Source organism: Vicia villosa, unplaced genomic scaffold, assembly GCF_029867415.1.
Source record: "Vicia villosa cultivar HV-30 ecotype Madison, WI unplaced genomic scaffold, Vvil1.0 ctg.001709F_1_1, whole genome shotgun sequence".
Taxonomy (NCBI): domain Eukaryota; kingdom Viridiplantae; phylum Streptophyta; class Magnoliopsida; order Fabales; family Fabaceae; genus Vicia; species Vicia villosa.
In genome coordinates this window covers 283,571-303,954 of record NW_026705705.1, presented here as the reverse complement: position 1 = coordinate 303,954, position 20,384 = coordinate 283,571, and the positions used below count along the sequence as shown (strand labels likewise).

Below are 20,384 nucleotides of genomic sequence, written 5' to 3'. Positions count from 1 at the left end.
AAGGACGACAACACCAAAAAACTCAGTATGCATCGAAATGATTGGATATGAGTCGACTAATGAACTAATCAACTTGAACTCTAATTCATGGTCGAATGACCACACTGATCAAATCATAGTTGTGGAGCACTATAAGGTTGTGTGGTTAACATTCTTCCATGGTTAAACAAAATAAAATAAGAAATGAAAAATTAAAATTTTACAATTATAAATAATATCTAGTCAAAAATTCAAATGTTATAAATAATACCAAAAATAAAAAAAAGAAGAAAAGAAATATTACAATCAAGATATTCCGAATACAACTCAGTTAACAGTTAACGAGAGTTATTATAAATATTAAGTTTTCTAAGAAGATAGATATAGTTATTATATATATTTTTTATTTTTTAATATTAGAAATATTTATTTATTTATTTAAAAATTTATTTTTGATGTGTTTTATTAGTAATTTTTCAACAAACTATTATTTTATTATATTTATTTTCATCTAAATAATTAAAAAAACAGAAAATATTAATTTGAATTTTAAAAAATAAAAAAAAATCATTTTTTTAGAAAAGTGTATTGTACTTAATAAGAAAGAGACGAAACAGGGTATATGAGACATGTTAAAAAATATTAATTATTAATTTGACTAATATAAATAAAAAGAAAAGGACAACAATAAAATAAATAGGAGATATAATCACATTGAAAAGACAGCAATAAAATAAATAGGAGATATAACCACTTTTTTTTAAATAAGCAAATGGTATTAATGGAGCAAAAGGGATGCTCCACCCCAATACAAAGAGCAAAGCTCCTATCCCTCGCTATAATCGAGAGGTCGAATATTCCAAATACAAAAAAGATATAATCACATTAATAAAACTACTGTAGAAGGATTTATTATATTTTGATTAAATATATCAAATTTATTATAGATATTTTTTATAATTCAAACTTATCCATTTAAATTTTCAATAAGATTTTAATCTTTATTTTTTTTTACAAAGTGTTTAGGTTGCATGTTCTAACTAACTTTATTTTTAGATATCTTTATAAGACCTTAATTACAAGTTTAAGAATATGACTATTTAGTTTTTAATCTTTCTTAATAATTTACCTATAATTTAATATTCAAAATTAAACTGATAAGCCAAAGAGAAAATAATTTAATTTACCACATTTTTTAATTTTTTAATTTTATAATGTATTATTGCAATTCATTTCTTACTTGAGATAAAAAAAAAGAGAGAAATGAAAATTTTCAAATAATATCAAATAACTATAAGGAGTAGACCCAACACAAGAAAACATGAGCCAATCAATATCAAAAGATGTTATTAAATACATGTTATTGAAAAAAAATTGCTTAGAAAATGTACCATGATGTTTTTTTCTAAGTTAAGATAAAAATTGATGATAAAAGATTAAAGGAATTAAAGTTTGAATAAAATTTTAAAAGAATTAAAAATGAAAATTAGTATATTTAGAAGGAGAAAACTATATTTAACTCATATAACTTAACAATTTATTCATTAATCCAGAAGAACAAACAAACTTAATTTGTTGTCATGGAAAAGATATCTTACAATAAAGAGCTTATACTTAAGTATATAAAAAAAAATTTTAATGAATAAAATTTTAGGTATTTAAAGATATAAATATCAAATAGTAGTGCTAATTAAATGTGTGTGCAGTTATAGATGAATAAAACATGATACCATGTATAAATGATCTTTACCTTATTCAACCAAATAAACCAATCATATTATCCTTATTCCCTATAATATTCATTATTGGATAGAAATGCAACAAAGAAAAAAACGATACTGTTTACTTTTTAGATATGAAAAACTAAATTGGTACTATACGGTAAAGTATGAACCATTTAAAGGAGAAATTTATCTAAAAGAATAAAATGGATAATATAAATAATTGATAAGTATATTAAAATGATTCATAATAAATGCCCATGCATGATATCGTGGATGAACAAATTTTAATTGCATTTATGGTTAAACTGCTGTCCACATACTTTTATTATATATTTCAAAAGTTCTAAGGAATTGACTGTGTCTTGTGGGAAATTTAAACTTGGTACCACTGATATCATTAAAGATCAACTGACGTTTTCTCATCTAGCTCGGCGTGATAAGGTTGGCCGCTATACTTTTAAAGTGTATCCTGGAAAGGGAGAAACATGGGCCGTTTTTAAAAATTGGGATATCAAATGGTACATGAATGTGGAATTTCTTAAGTAGTATAGTTATGAGTTTGTGGAAATCTTGTCAGATTATGTCAAAATGAGGGTGTATTTGTTGTGTACTTGGGGAAGTTGAAAGGTTTTATAAGCCTCTTGTTTCAAACAATGAAAAAAGATAACCGGCCATTTCAAATTCTATCCCTGGAGTTATTTAGATTTTCTCACAGGACACCGTCTTTCAAAATGACTGGTAAGGCGTTCAATTAGGATATTTAGAATTTGATCATGCATCTATACTAATGAATCTTGAAGAATTTACTGTTCCTTGAAATTTAGATGGGAAGATTGAGAATAGTTTACGTGGCAGTGAGAATGCAAAATTTTCAAAAAAATCAAAACCTTTGATGAGGCCGGAAGAAATTACATCCACTCCCAAGGTTAATATTCAACCCTTGACGCTTTTGAAGTTCCAGATGCTCAATTCTTAAACTTTGAAACTTTAAGGTCCTTTGATAAGTTCCAGATTGGTCAAATATGGGCATTTTATAAATCTAACAAGAAACTTTGCAACACCAATTTTCTTTGAAATCTAGTGATCTCGGGTTTCCTTTGTAATAAAATTCAAATCTAGTATTTAATGTACATGCGTTATATGGACAGGGAGAACTCAAGGTGAATATGAATTCAAGTTGAATTATCTATAATCAAGAGACATAGTATGAAAAAAAATAACTGTAATAAATTAAAAAATTAAAACTACTTATATCTTGAATCTGTATTAAATGAACTAGAATTTATAACTTCTAGAAAACAAACAATCCACTAATCTTGAACTCTCTCGAATTTCTAAACCACCATTAAGTATTACAGTAGCAAGGACTACTAATTGAATAATGGGTATTTACAAACTTTGGTGGTTTGAGTGGTGGCATGTGAGTTTGTAAGCACTATTCCCACCATTTAGTTTGATTTGATGATGAAAACATGTGATCTCACAATTAACTTAATTATTATTTTGATATAACATCATGAAAATGTTATATTATTCAGTTATTCACGTGGTTTTTTTTTAAAGTAATCAAGGTATTATATAAGGGAGAACTGAAGGTTTTCCAACCCGATTACACCAAGAGACGGTCAAAATCAACAAAAGAAAATTACAAACCAGTTACATTCACGAGAGGAAGTACAACGACTCCTTACAAAACTCGTAAAATGAATAATTGGTGCGAGTAATATTCCCACAAAAAGACCACTTCCAAACCAAGAGCTTGATATTCCAAGCGGTGTCGTTTACATTCCATAAATCATTCCGGAAACACACTCCGTTTCTAACCAACCAAATAGCCCAAGTAGAAGCAAGCCAAACAACACCCTATTTTTTATCTTTGACCATATTCACACTAAAGAATAAGTGTCAATCCATAAAATTCGACAAACACTCCTCAAAAAAGCTAACCCCTTTACCAACCCAAATAGCTATATCACACCAAATTTTCTTTACCACCTCACATCCAAAAAAGAGATGATTCCGATTTTTCTCACAATTACCACAAAAAGAACACATTAAATTGTCTAAAGAGAAAGGAATACCTCAAATCATCAAAAGGTCCTTTGTTGGAAGCCTGTCTAGGAACATCCTCCAACCAAAAGCCTTTTTTTTGAAAGGAACATCCATCTTCCAAATTAATCCAAAAGCGCCATCATGAATATTAGGAGGTCCGTGAGGTGTTTGAAGAGAATCATAGAAAGCATAACAAGAAGCCACCGAAAATTCCTTCTCCGTGCTACCGGACCAAACCACCAAATCTTTGTCTTCTTTCCACTCTCCAAACTCCTCCACCCGCCTTCTCAATTTCACCATTTCTTCCAAAAACTCCGGATTCTCTAAATAATACTAGGGTATGCCAAAATCACCCCAAATCCAAACACCATCCACCTAACCTCCCATAGCCGCTACCGAAACTTTCTTCAACCTAGAGAAGTCATATAAAACCGGAAATGCCTCTTTCAAAGAGGTACCATCTAACCAATTTGATTCCCAAAACGGAGTATTAAAGCCATTGTGAATAGTAAAACTACTCCTTTCTACAATAGGATCCAAAGATGAAGATAAACAAACCTTTATCATGTCCTTCCACCAAAATGAACACGAGGGAAGAACTTAAATCTCCTTGTCAACACAAAAGACATTAGAAGATAAGTCACCATATCTTGTTTTCAAAACGTCGTACCACAAACTGTCGTGCCCTTGAAGAATACGCCACCTCCACTTATTTAGGAGAGCCAAATTAAACAAAGCAATATTTTTTATTCCTAATCCCCCCTTTTCAAAAGGTAAAGTAACCTTCTCCCACTTCACCCAATGAATTCTACTCTTTTCCTCCACCCCCCCCCCCCCCCACAAAAATTTACTTTGCAAAGCTAGAAACTTTTTCACCACTTTTTTAGGCATTTTTTAAAAAGACATAGTGAAGATGGTCAATGAACTAAGCACGAACTTCAAAAGAGTAATTCTACCTCCAAATTCAAGGAGCGGTTCGTCCATCCTTCCAACCGATTCTTCATCTTCAACAAAAGGGGATTCCAAGTGGCTTCCTTCCTCGGATTGAAACCTATAGGAATACCAAGAAAATAAAAGTTACAATCCTCCACCTTACAAGAGAGTAAGAGGGAAACCGCATCCAAAAAACCTATATTCGTGTTAATTCCAATCAACTTGCTTTTGTGATAATTGATGTCAAGCCCCGAGACAATCTCAAAAGACCGAAGCACCGATTTTATCGCCCAAACATGTTTCCAACTACCATCTCCCACTATTAAAGTATCATCCGCGAATTGAAGGATATCCACACAACACGACCCCTTAATAGAAAACCTTTGAAATCCCCCCACTTCGATAGATTGTCTAACAAGACCCGAAAGACCTTCCGCTACTATAACAAAAAGGAAAGAAGATAGAGGGTCACCTTTCCTCAAACCTCTAGAAACAGAAAATTCCTTCGTGGGACTCCCATTGACAAGCACCGACATACTACTAGAAAAAACCAAAGACTCCATCCACTTCATCCATTATTCCCCAAACCCATCCTTTTAAGCATATATCTCAAAAAGCTCCAACTAACCTTATCATACGCCTTTTCAAAATCCACTTTAAAAAGAATGCACTTTTTAACTTCTTTTCTTGCATAGTCCACCACTTCATTAGCCACCAACACGCCGTCAAGTAATTGCCTTCCGGGAACAAAGGCGCTTTGCAAGGGGAAATAATAGAATTAAGCACAAGTTTTAATCTCCCCGCCAAGAGCTTCGCCACCACCTTATACAAACAACCCACCAATCAAATGGGTCTATAATCATCCAAACAAATAGGATTAGAGGACTTCAGAACTAAAGTCAAGAAAGATGAAGTAATGATCTTAGAAATGGATCTTCCAATAAAAAAATAATTAAAGTAACGGATAAAATCTTCTTTAAGGAAATGCTAACACTTCTTGATAAAAAGAAAGGAGTAACCATTCGGTCCTGGACTTTTATTACCGCCACACTCCCAAACCGCCTCCTTAAATTCTTTTCTTGATTAACTTATTAAACTGGTATGATATGATTAAATGACTTGTTTAGATAAACTTATTAAAATTTATTTACATGTATTAGCATTTGTGAAGTTTTGCAATTATTTGATAGAGATGATATAAACCATTTATGACAAGGTAGAGGTGGGAAAAATAATTCAACCATTTATGACAAGTTTATTTTCCGCACTATTGGTTTACTCTCTACCATGTTTTTTACTTAGCTTTGTGATTTGGTATTCCTTCCACGGTACACTAATGCCCTGTTCACACTCCAATTGTCTTCTCTTGTTGAGAAGTCGAGGCTGAAGCCTCAAGAACGAATGAAGGCTTTGTCTGATGTTTAATTACTATATATTGAGAAATTATTTGTCATGTAAATATCACATAACTTTGTATTATTTTCTGATTTACATGGGCTGAAAACCAGTAACTATGGTCATGAACCTTAACCTATGCTAAGGAGCATGGTTTTAAATTGCGGGCCGCATCACCTGATGCCGCCGCAATATTGCGGTTGTGGTAGTGTCCGCATCCGCGTCTAGCCGCAATTGTAGTGTGATCAAAAATCACATTAAAAACCGCATCATAATACCGCAACGACCGCATCATAACACCGCAACAGCCGCATCAGCCTGCATCAGACCGCATCAACCCGCCATAGATTATACGTTGCTAGAAAAAATTATTTAATCTATCTTCCTTTCAATTTTTATCATAGATTTAAGGTATGTTTTGAACGGACTAGTGATTTTCAAAGTGATGGCAAACTATTATTGAGATATGTATGAAAAATTAGAGACAAAATGGAAGACATGTGAAATATAAACTAAATAATAAATTATAATATTTTATGCTCTAAATATTAAATTCATGCCGCAACAACCGCAATCCGCATCGCAGTAACCGCAATACCTGCAACCACAATGGCCACAACCGGATCCACAACCGTAACCGCAATTTAAAATCATGCTAAGGAGGTATGGCATTTCTATAACTTCTAGTTAGGTGGATGGGAATTTTTGTGGGTACCAAGGTATCTATATTTTACCCATGTTTTGACGAAAATGTGTATTTGCTTTTGTGCCTTATTTGTGTGATCCATCCTTTTGTTTGCTTTCTCTTGAAGAATCACAATTAAAGCTATTTTTTAAGAAGTTAACTTAATTTATAGAATTTACCGGTCTACCCATAGATTCTTAATATGATTTTAAAATAAACATATGCTAATTCTCTTTAATAGAAATTATTCTGTGTCTTTTTAATAGTAATCTTTCACCAACATTGCAACACCTGAATAAAGGTTGATTCCTATTAAAAGAAACATAAAAAAATAAGTGTTGCTTCGTCCTACAAAAGACTTATTTGCTGGGATTCACGTGAACTTCACCAACATTAATTAGTGTGTTGAATAAGTGTTGCTTATATTGATTTATTGTCATAATGAAATTCTATAGCAATTTATTGTTTTCTAAGCTGTGAACAGCTAAAAGTCAAATGCATCTTCAACAATGTTTTACTTTTTGAATAATGAAAGTCCATTTATTTGAGAGATAACTTGCTATTACTAATGGCACCCAAGTTGTTATCATTCTTTCATTCTTTCATTGGACACCGACACCTGTATATATATGGTAATATTTGAATTTTATTTATATATTTATTACTAAAAGAGTTAAAAACATTTCAATCAAAATTATTGTTTTTAAATTTTTATAGATAACCTTTCTTCTATACATGTTTAACATGACGCAAATAATTGTCCATATGATATACATGTTTAAGAATGACTCGTTTAGTTTTACCGAATATATGTCGGAGATTGTTTTTAATTCTTAAAAGTGACTAATTTCTTTTTATAAACTAATAGACTCTAGTAATTTTCATGTTTTGAATATTCTACCTCTCTTGTTTTGAATTGTAGAAGCTTTTCGCGTTGTATTTTGGCGGGAGTATCTCTTATACTTCTTTCTTAATCCCATGGCCTATTTAAAAAAAAAAAACACGTTAGGTACACCAATCAGACACGATTATTGCAAAAGAGAATTTCATAAATATGTAAGTTAAAAATATATTAAAGTTATTTTGAATAAACTAATGGTTGTATTTATTGATAATTTGTTTTATGATGTGTAGGGACCTCTTCATTAAGTTCTATATAAGTTCTGGAACTCAAATTATTGAGGTTGTTAAAGTGCAAGTTTGCATAAATAAGCTATTTTATTTGGGTCTTTTTTTAAGGAATTGGATTATAGCTATAATGAAGTTATATTGGATTTGTGTGAAATTCAAAAGTTATTCTTATATTATACTTGAGATATTTTCTTTTTGGTGCAGATGTTAGCTTGGCTCAAAGAAGTTTTATTATGAATTACCATGGAGAATATCATAGACGAAAATTATTTTGTAGTGTTATAATTCATTTTCTATCGATAAAAATTTATTTGATTATGTCCTATATGTAATATTATTGATATTTATATTTTGAAAAAAAATGCGTTTTTGTTTGTAGTAAAGAGGCGTTTAACAAATCTTTTCTTGATAATGCTAATAACAATAGGTTCTACAATAGCACTTTTTCAAAATACTATTAAATAATGGGTCTTTAATAGCGCTTTAAGCAAAAGTGCTATCAAATAAAGATTATTATGAAAAGAGATAAAATTAGGCTACGATAACGATTATGGGTAAATGCTATTAATTTTTTATTTTAATAGTTTAAAAAGCGCTATCATATGTAGAAAATTTATAATAGCGCCAGCTTCAATAACACTTAAAAGCGCTATCATATGTATAAAATCTATAATAGCGCCAGCTTCAATAACACTTAAAAGCGTTATTAATGACCGAAAAAGTGTTATTAAATGTTAATTTTGGCATAGTGGTTGGATGACCACACGGATCGAATCACGATTGGTTACTAAACAAATACTAAAAATTTATGTATAAAGAAGAAAAAATATTAATTTTGTTATAACTAATACTAAAAATATAAGTAAGAAGAAGAGAAAAAAATATTACAATCAAATTTAAATATTATGAATACAACTTAGTCAACGGGAGGTTCAAAATCCGCTAGGTTCAAATTGCTTTTTTAAAAAAAAAAAAGATATCATAAATATTAATGCAATTATTATATTCATTTTTTATTTTTTAATATTATAAACATTTACGTATTTATTTAAAAAATTATTTTCGATGAGTTTAATTAGTAAATTTTTTTAAAGAACTATTATTTTATTATATTTATTTTCATCTATACGAATAATAATTAAAAAATAGAAAAAACTAATTTGATTTTTAAAAAATAAAGAAAAATCATTGTTTTAAAAAAAAAGTATTGTACTTAATAAGAAAGAAACAAAACAGGATATATGAAACATGTTAAATAAATATTAATTATCTTTAATTAATATAGATAAAAAGGAAATGACGGAAATAAAAAAATAGGAGATATCATCACATGATTAAAACTACGTAGAAAAATATATAAATAGAACACCCGAAGAATTTTTATTATTTTGATTAAATATATCAAATTTATTTTAAAATTTTAGATATTTTTCAAGATTCAAACTTATCCATTTAAAGTTTTCAATACATATTTAAATCTTTATTTTTTTTACAAAATGTTTAAATTGCATGTTCCAACTAACTTTTTTTTTAGATAAATCTTTATAAGACCTTAATTACAAGTTTAAGAATATGACTATTTAGTTTTTAATCTTTATTAATTTATCTATAATATCATATTCAAAATTAAATTGATAAGCCAAAGAGAAAATAATTTAATTTATTAAATTTTTTTAATTTCAAAATGTATTATTACAATTCATTTCTTACTTGGGATAAAAAAAGAGTGAAAAGAAAAATTTCAAACAATATTATATAACAATACCAAGTTGACCCAACACAAGAAAACGTGAGCCAACCAATATTACACTACTAAAAATAAGAAATTTGGTTAAAGGATTTTACATTAGGTTTCAAGATATATGATGTGAAAAAAATTTGTCAAAAAATTTTACATCAGACATTTATTTTTTTGATGTGAAAAATATTATATTTAGGGAAAAATATAACACGGTGGTTGTTTGGTAAATAAAAAAAAAATTGTCATAAAGGATTTCACATCGGGCCTAGATTTGCACCGATGTGAAAAGTCCATTGATGAAAAAATAAAACACATCGGCATTTTGGTAAATAAATAAAGTTTTGTTATATCTGGCCTTTACATCGGGCCTTTGACTCCACCGATGTGAAATCCTTCCCCTTACTAAACAAAAATCCTAAATCCCGAAACCGTAATTTCTTTCTTTCCCCATCGCCGCACTAACGTTTCACATCTCTCACGCCACTCTTAACCTTCCTCTTTTCAGCTCACTACTCTCACGCCACTCCATTTCTCCGCTTCGGAAAAACCTTCCCTCCACTCTCAACCTTCCTCTTCTCAACTCACTACACCGGTAATCAACTTTCTTACTCATTCTCCTGCCTCGCACGCCGAAACCGCTTGGCACCAGACCTCCCGAACACTCGTGTGTATAATTATTTATCTTCTTCTTCTTTTTCATCGTTGAGATCTGAAAATTTTTCTAACCCTTTTGTTTTTAATACTTTGTTTGATTCTGATTCTTCCCCGGCCTGTGCAACACCACGATTTACCCCGCGTAATATTAATAAATCAGAGTATAAAATTCTTCATTTAAAAACAATTCATCACAATCAGGATCTCACATTTACTTCATAACACAAACGGTTGCTCATTATATTAACAGATACATAACACATATAAACGTATGAAACTTTCAAAATGATATAATCTTCAAAAGAAACAACTTTCAATTTCACACCGGATTTCAACATATTCAATCTTAGAAATATCGTGGCATTTTAATCCAACAAAATTAGCTTCAAGCTGTAACCATACTTCAATAAGTAATTAAAAATTCAACAAGGAAACAAATAGCACAACGATAGCGTTCACCCCCCCCCCGAGTGTTACGTATCAGAGCGGCATCATCGAGTTGAACTATCACAGTAACTATATCTTCGCTCACAGCGGATCACCTGCATGTTACCAGTATGAAGGCAACGACAAACAAAAAAAAGGTGAGATATCTATCAATATAAATAAGATTATGATAAATAATATATATGAGTTAGATCATAAAAATTACCACATCGCGGTATATTCATCACAATTCACTTCACATCATTATATTCAATAAAACGGTTCAATGCACGGTACATGTCACAACAAATCACATGAACTCATAATCATGCAATGTAGGATGAGACTCTAACAAATGCACATGCATGTGGTACCCAGGGCTTCAGCCCCCATCGCAGATTGCTAGTTAATAGAGGCATTTAAACCAGACATAAGCCTTCGTCAATTTGCCAATCCAGGCCGTCACAAAAATGCAATAGTATGTGACTCGATGAATGCAACATCACATGCACAATCACAACAAACTCGTCAGGAGGCATACGCCTATATCACTGTTGTTACCAATAAATAGAGGTAAATAATCGTCACAATAATTCCTGCACTTTGCAATATTAACAGAGTAATAGCATCACATAATCACTGGCCATAGGCTTACAACTTAGTACCAACACATCAACATCACAGTATCAACAAAACATCTCAAAGTGAGACAATAATCACAAAGAAATTATCAGCATAATAAGGTATTTTCATAATAGTTCCGTAAATCTCTATGTATTGGTCTCTCATTTCATCAATTATTTCACTACCAACACTTCAATTATATTCCCTGATATTCACTTCCCGACTACTCAAAAAGGCCATCTATTTTCTTTTGCTAGAATAACTACTGATACTGATAGTTTCTATTATGCTTTATTTATCTTTGCTAAATTTAGTATCTATACTGCAATTTAGGATTAATTCTCTAACCTGCTATTGTAATTCCACTAATCATCTGTTATGTTACTCTTCTGTTACTGTTTGCTAAATACAACCAGTAATCAATTTTTATCTCCAAATTAATTACCCATCACGTTATCCTTATTAGTATATTGGCTTTTAATATGCACTTAGAATAAAATAATTACTCTTAAAACATGCTACAGGATCATTCAATTAAAAGGGAGTGTAATACGGTGGGAGAAATGACTTTTTTGAAATGTTGCGGATAGCAAGAGTCGCCACCAACTTTTATTTTATCCAATTTAATAGAAAGGCTAAAAGAACAGAAAAAGACCTTTTAAAAAGATTTTGAGTTCGGGAGGTAATTTATACAAAGGGAAGGTTTAAGGCACCCTTTGCATCCATGGTTTTCCATGGGCTCTTAATTGCTTAGCTCATTTGTTTTCAAAAGTTTAGAAATGTATAGAAAAAAAGCATTTGAATAAGGACTTTAGCTTGTAAATAAGCGTAGCCTTTTTGAAGGTTTTTGATAAAAGGGTAAAACAGATTTAAACCAGAGCAAGCAATTAGGAGGTAATTACCATTAAAATAAAAAAGGTTCTTTTAGCCTTTCAGGGCTATCCATACCATAAGAGGGTAGGTAGTCCTTTTATTGGAGGTTGAAGGGTCATCGAAGTTATCGTTCGCCTTAAGACTGTCCCTGCCATAAAGAGGGCAGGTAGTCTAAGGGAAGGATAAAAATAGTCATTTTAGGCAACCAATGAGGACACCTCAGCAATCGAAAGGGACTATCATCATCCTATCATAGGCAACCTCGAGGGACGAGATCATATAACCGAATACAACATCGAAGGGACTTATGATCTTTAGTGATGAGAATGAACTGAGGGCAACATTTGTTGAGGCATCCTCGTATCCGAGGGACTTGACTATTGTGTAACAAACTAGGAAACAAGGCAGCAAATAACAAGGCAACAGGCAATAAGAGGGGTTACCCTTAAAGGTGTGTGGGTGCACAATCACGTGGTTGATTCAAATAATTTATCTTAGAATTAGTGAACTACGTTAATTCAAGGCTTGCACTCCCTGAGATTACTAACCACGCAGTAATAATGTAAAGCATAATAGTTTAAGTGCCTCTAAGGCCAAACAATACAAACCATAAGCAGTTACAAAAATATATTAACCATGGGGAGGGGGAAACAGTAATTTATAAGATAACAAAATATAATGGTGACACGAAAAAAAATAGGTTAGCCACAAGTAATAATATTGGGGTTAGAAAGAATAGTAATTAAATAATAGTAAGTTTAGGTTTACCACAAGATTTGTGCTTTAATCGGTCTGGTTAACCCTAAAAAGTTGGGCACAAAGAAGAGAAATGTTAGTGTATTAAAGATCGACAACTCTGGTTTACCGGGATAAATCAGGGTTAGAAGCCATTAAATAATTTGAAAATAATTTAAATAATACCAAAAATTAAAGAAAAGACGAAAGTTCGATTTAATATATCACTTAAATAATTATTGGATTAAATCATAATTATTTAAGTGTTTAAAAGTATTTAAGAAAATAGCATTGAATTTTTTAAAATAAATAATTATAAATGGAAAAAAATAGAACTTTCCATAAAATTAAAATAAACAATATAAACAAAAAAAATTTGATAAATAAGTAAAAATATTTTAAAAAATAATTATTTAGTAAATAAAAGTAAACAAATAAATAAAGAAAACTATATAATTAAAAATAAAAAAATTTAAGAAAACTTAGCTGGGATCCTGTGTGACGTGCTGGTGAGGGACTATGATGGACCGGCGCTCTTGTACGCGTAGGATCAGATGGGAAGCGCATCTGTTGGAAGGTGGAGCGAGGGTGTATGGAAAACCATAGGTCTTAACACACTGAATCACTGGATTTTCAAAATCCCAGCGCGCGCGTGAACTGGCCAATGGGGGAGGGCCACGTTGTCATCTTCAACCTCCCCTCCGTCGTCTTGCCCTGCAATTACCTTTACCGACGGACAAAACCCGTCGCTACAAACCTGTGCTTGCGAATAGGTCCAAACACATACAAAAATATTTCGCGAGTGTAGCAACCTGCCCTAAAAATTTAGACTTTTAGAGAGTCGCCACCTATTCTACCAAGGCGAATAGGAAACCTATGCAATTAAGAGATCAGGGTAAGATACTATATTCAGGTCGAGGGAAGGTGTTAGGCACCCTCAACCCTTTCCTAAAGGCTAACATCTCAAAGATAGAGGTTTATGGACATGATTAAGATTTGGAGGAGGGGAACTCGCCTTGTTGCCAAGTGCCTACGTATCTTCTTATGGAGAATCAGAGTCAACGTAGTTCGGGGTACGGGTTGTACGCCCTTAAGATTTGAAATTTGATTGAATGTGAATTTAGAGGCTTTTGAATGGCCTATGTAGTTTTGAATGAGGATGAAAATCCGTAGTTTGATTTGAAGTGTTTTGAATGTTTTAGATTTGGGCGTACAACCCTGGTTTTAATTTGTATCATTAATCGCGATGATCAATAGGTTTGATCACCATAATTAACAGATTAATAAAAGCATTGCTAATTATTCTAATCGACTGATTCGATTATTACCGTTAGCAAATTGATGTATTTTAATTATTTAATTTTATCGTTATCCCTCATAATCGATAGATTCGATTACAAATAATAACGAATATTGATAAAGGGAAAATGCTAATCATCGTAACCAATAGCTTTGGTTAAAACCATTTAGCAAAATAAATGTTATTTTAATATTTTATTTCCCACCAATGCGACTATTAGATATAATCGGATCGAAGAGAAAATTGATAAATCAATCAAGAATTAATATTAATATATTAATTAATTTATTTTATTTTAAAAGGGGTGCATTTTATTGAAGGATTAAATAACCAAAAGTAAACTAATTTCTAAATCCCTAATTTTCCAACTAATAATACATATACAATAAAAAGGGAAAGATAGCCATTAAAATGATTAAGAAATAAACAAAAACAAGTTAACATGGGATAATGAAAAAGGGATTAATTATATTGAATTTATTTGAATTGATATCAAATTGATTGTAACGTTCACAGTAACAAGAGTAACGTTCACAGTAACAAGATTAATTTCCTATCTCTCAGATTAAAGCCACTTGATAAAAGATAGTAAGCATTGTTATTTGACTTTTCAAACCTTAAAACTACCCAATTAAAACATGACATGTAGCATAACCTGTTATAATGGTTGAATTAAACAACACATATCATTAGATTTATAATTATTGGAAGTTGGAATGCAACCGAAGTAAACCCATTCCTCTATTTGTTCTTTAAAAGCAATATCAATCTTTTCTGTAAACAAGACTCAATTAAGCTAACAAAACAAAATCCAGGAATGATTAGGCAAGCTTACCGGTGGTTGATCTGCGATGTCGTCCGGCGATGTGGTGGTGCGGAGGTTCGTCGGCGGAGAACGGTGGCTGGGTGAATTGCGATGGGGATTTTCTTGCGGCTTCGCCTTTATCGGTGGTGTTCCTCTTGTATTTGTATTTCTTTGCTGTACTAAGGATGCATACGTCAGGTGTTGGGGGGAAAGTCGGTGAAGGTTGTTGCCGTGAAAAGATTATTGTTGTTGTGTGGAGTTTGCGGAACCGCGGCTGTTCCGTTCGTGATGGTCTTGAAACTCGGCTGATTGGGGAAAAGGGGTGGTGTCTGTGCTGACTCTTCTTTTGTTGTCAGCTTTTGCTACTTCGATCTCCTTTTTTTTTCTTTGATTTCTTTAAACCATTTGGCTTTGTATGAAGCAGTTTTGGAGGAATAAGGGTTAGGGCGGATTTGTACGTGAATGTGATGGGGGAGAATCCGGTCTCCTCAAATGTGTACAAAATAGTTCTATTTATATTAGTGCATTAGGTTAAATTAAAAATGGAAAAAATAAATTAACGTTAAGACTATTAACATAACCAAATTATTTGTTTTGATTTTATCTAAAAATAGAGAAATCAAATCAAATAAGTTTTAATGCTAATTGACTTGGACCAAGAGCTAAGGAAAAACTATTATTTTAATTTTCTTGATTTTTTGTGACTATAAAAGCAATAAAATGGAGAAAAGTGAAAAAATAAATATATATATATTTTTTTAATTCCTAATTAAATAATACGAAAATTAAAAATTAAATGATTAAAAAAGTTATTTTTTGTGATTTTTAAATATAAAATTACAACTAAAATTAAAAAAAAATTAAGGGAGAAAAGTTAGAAGTGGAATTTGAACCTGGGACCCTGTACTTGCAACCTCACATTCTTACCAAACGCGCCATGTCATCTAATCGAAATAAATGACATTTCTGATTATATGAAGGCAAATTTTGGGGTATGACAGCTGTCCCTGTTCAATCTTCTTGAACCTGAAGAGGTAGAAGATGATTGGACACTGAAATGCCCTGAAATTTGCTTGCGTAGAGAAGGAATTCTGTGGGAGATGGGCTAATAGATGCCACCTATTTGCCTGGCAGGGTACTTATCTAAAGCGTATGCTTTTCAGACTTGGATCATTTGATTGTATCTGAGGATAGAGGAAATAATGTCTTACATAAGACTACCTGAAGAGGTTCCTGAACAGGGTATGTCGAAGGTTGATGTGAAGAAGCTTAGGTTTCGAACAATGCTTAGGAAGAATGTCTTGGGGAAGACTAACTGAGGAGTTCTTTAAAAGAATTAGGTGTGTCTTAGAAAAGATTGGATAAACATTTTAAGAATGCTACCTAGAAAGGCATGATATGTCTTAAATAAGACTACCTACACAGGTTCCTATAAAGGATATGAACGTCTTAACAAGACTATCTAGAGAGATTAGGATACGTCTTACACAAGACAAACCTAGAAAAGTTTTTTTGGAAAGGATGTGATACGTCTTACACAAGACTCACTTGGAAAAGCTCTTAGATAGGATACGGGATATCTTAAACAAGACTTACCTAGAGAGGTTCCTATAAAGGGAACGATACGTTTTAAACAAAACTATCTAGAAAGATTCCTATAAAGGGAACGATATGTTTTAAACAAAACTATCTAGAAAGATTCCTATAAAGGGAACGATGTGTTTTAAACAAAACTACCTATAAAGGTTCCTATAAAGGGCATGATATGTTTTAAACAAAACTACCTATAAAGGTTCCTATAAAGGATATGGCATGTCTTAAACAAAACTACCTAGAAAGGTTCCTATAGAGGACATAATACGTTTTAAACAAAAATTACCTAGAAAGGTTCCTATAGAGGACATAATAGGTTTTAAACAAAACTACCTAGAAAGGTTCCTATAAAGGACAAAAGATGTTTTAAACAAAACTACCTGGAAAGGTTCCTATAAAGGACAAAAGATGTTTTAAACAAAACTACCTGGAAAGGTTCCTATAAAGGCTATGAAATATTTTAAACAAAACTACCTAGAAAGGTTAGGATATGTCTTAAACAAGACTGCTTGGAAAGATTAGGATAATTGTCTTGGACAAGACTACCTGGAGAGGTAAGAAATTCTTTGATTGCTTCTGGATTGTCTTTAAAGAAAGACTTGGAATGAGGTATTAGAATTGTATCTGTTAAGATTGAATCGCTGATACGATCGTATTTGCACTGTAATTGGATGATAACATCCTCTTGATTATGAAGTGACCTGAAAAGGCAGTGTTAGTTTTATGCAATGTTATGATGCATGTGTCATGTAATGAGATTCTCAAAATAAATGAGAATTATGCATGTATGCCGATTCCATATTTTAGGTTGTAAGTGATACAGGCGTAAGAAGGCCAATTACACAACCATGCTCCTTGTATGATACTAGAGTGATCTCTCCGAAATCGGAAGTCTTGAGAGACGTGTCCCTTAACCTGAAGGAAGTATCTTTAGAGGGAACTCGAGTTTCACCATGTCTTGCCTGATATGCATTGCCCCAGTGTTTGATTTTTTGAAAGATATGCCCCTAGTCAATAGGATCCTTGGTTGTATGCCCCTGTTTTAGGAAAACCCTCTGGATGTGGTTTCCCCATTCAAGAGTCTTTATCAGGAATGATCGTCTTTGATTAGACCAATTTTGAGGTCTCCTTGATGCTAAGTGTTGATTTGAATGTGAAGCAGATGCTTTTCAGAATGAGTCATGCGTTTAGGTTGCATCCTGACGGACAATGATTTGCTGAGTACTCAGAATGAGATAATGTCTTTTACAAGATTACCTGAAGAGGTCCTTTGGAAAAAATGAGAAATTGTCTTAAATAAGACTGTGCTTTAAACAAAGCTCAAAGGAATGTGTTTGTGCAGAGGGTCAAAAATATTCCTATAGAGGGAGAAACTGTTTTAAGGAATGTGGGGTTTTAAACAAAACTTTAGGAAAAACATCTTGAAGAAGATTACCCTAGAAAGGATGGTGAACTGTCTTAGAGAAGACTCTATACTTTAAACAAAGTTTGACAAGGTTCTTGGAAGCGTAAGAGAAGTTTGAATATGTCTTAAAAGACTAACTGGAAAAAGTTAAGAGATGTCTTACAGAAGACTACCTAGAAAAGGTTCTTGGAAAGGAATATGTCTTAGAGAAGACTGTCTGAAATGGTTTGAAAATAGAAAGGATAAGAAGGTGGGTCTTTAAAAGACTGTCTGAAAGAGGCTCCTAGAAAGGGTAAAAAGTATTTGAACAGTCTTAAAGAAGACTACATGGACAGATTGAAAAATATCCTATAAAGGTTCCTGGAAAGGATGTGAGAGTGGCATTGACGCCATCTGATACTGAGTGACCTTTGCAACATGCCCCCAGGTGATGGACTTGCCCCCTGGGCTATTCAGTGTCCTTGAGAGATTCTATGGATCTTGATTAGATTGCCCCATGTAAATGGGATAATGACGAGTTTTGCCATGTGTACACATTAGCCATCCCAGTCATGCGTAAGGGATGTTTCTTCTTTTGACGAGTTTTTAAAGCTACTTCGTCAGTCAGTAGGATTTTTTAGCCATTAGCCATGCCCCATGCAACTTCTCCCTGATGTTTAAACATCTGAATCCACATAGACAAGTGTACTTTGTAATGAAATTCATAAGATGCGAATGCATATGTCTGTCTTGAAAGTTTAAAAACATTTTTGAGTAAAACAAAGTTTTTTTTTTGTAAGAAAGTGATATCAACTCAAGAGTTATAGTAGACCTTAAGGAGTCGGGATACCTTTGGTAACGACATGCTTTCGAACTAACCATGCTTCAGTTAGGACTTTTAAGGGTTGTAACGTGGCCTGGTTCACGGTTTAAAGAAACAAAGGATAGAGGCTCAAAGTTTATTTGTACCCATCTCAATCTTCGTGATGTTCTCCAGTCCTATGCTCAGTTAACTATGCATTTAGTCTTCAAAAAGACTTTGGGAATATTGATATTTTTGATGGTTCAAAAACTAGAAGTTTATTTTGCAAAGGCAGTCATCCTCCTTTTTTGTAATATCTTTCCTTTTGTTGAAGGTACATAGTGACCTCTTTTCGACTATGTTATCCCTAACTTTTGCATGAACTGCTCGTTTTAAAACTACAGTCAGCGGGATGCCCCAATTTTGCCTAAGTCTCCTTAATAGGTTTTGACTTAGCAGGCCTTTGCATTGCTTTCTTTTTTTGCGGACATTGACTGCCGGACTTAATGATGACGGGGAACCATCGATGATTATGTTCAAAGGAACAACTTGGAATAATTGAGTTAACTGAGCAACTACCCTACCCCAGGTTATGTATTAAGGGTTTTATTTTATACGAAGGAAAACTCCTACTTCTTTAGGCTCAGAGGGGTTGACGAGGGATTAACATCCTTATATCTCCGTTATTTAGGAATTGAAACAATGCCTGTACATCGTCAACACGGTCTGTTCAAAAGCATAATGTATGAAATTGTGGTATCGTTTTCGTCATTCTCCCTCTAAAGGTGTACGACTTTTACGAGAGTTGAATATCACAAATGAGAAAACCGAGTAAAACACAGTTTTAAATATAGTGAGAACACTAGGAGTAAATCAAGACAAATGTAAGCAATGCATTAATGATTATTGTAAAGTACACAACATATGCCGTAAGACTAATGTTTAAACAAACGGAAAGAAATTGCGAGTGAAAACAAAACTAATGATCTAAGAAATCCTCCTTCTAGCCACCTATGGCATTAGACTTGTGAGGATCTTCGAACTCAATGAGCCCTTCTCCAATCAAATCTTAGATCTTGTGCTTTAACGGCCCACAATCCTCTGTATCATGACCAGGACTGTCTGAGTGATAAGCACACCTAGCATGATGTTTGTACCCAGGAGCGGGGTTAGCTGGAGCCGAGTATGGAGGCAGCAGAGTTACCAGGTTCTGGCTGAGCAGACATTGCAAAGTTTGAGACAATGGCATGTACAACGGAGTGAATGATCGTTTTGGCTTGGACCTCCAGGTGCGTTGGCCACCCTGTTGCTTTTGCTGATCCATTGATCTTTTCTGCTAAAATCTTGTTGGATAATATGGTCGGGATGTTAGGTTATCCTTCCCAATGGTCCCTTGTTATGGAGATAGAAGAGAAATCTTCTCTTAATGCCATGAAAATGATGTGTATGCCATGCATGATATCCTTTTTTCTTCTTTTTTTTGAATAAAATACGATGCAAGAATGCCCATGATGTATGATGAATGGAAAAAGAAATAATAAAAAATAA

At 32.6% G+C, this 20,384-nt stretch overlaps 1 protein-coding gene across 1 annotated transcript; it reads right to left on the bottom strand.

The window, feature by feature from the left end:
* Window positions 1-4,693: 4,693 nt before the first annotated feature.
* LOC131636376 (uncharacterized mitochondrial protein AtMg01250-like) lies at window positions 4,694-5,224 on the bottom strand. Its single transcript, XM_058906985.1, has one exon. The coding sequence runs from the start codon at window positions 5,222-5,224 to the stop codon at window positions 4,694-4,696; it is 531 nt and encodes a 176-aa protein (XP_058762968.1).
* Window positions 5,225-20,384: the final 15,160 nt, after the last annotated feature.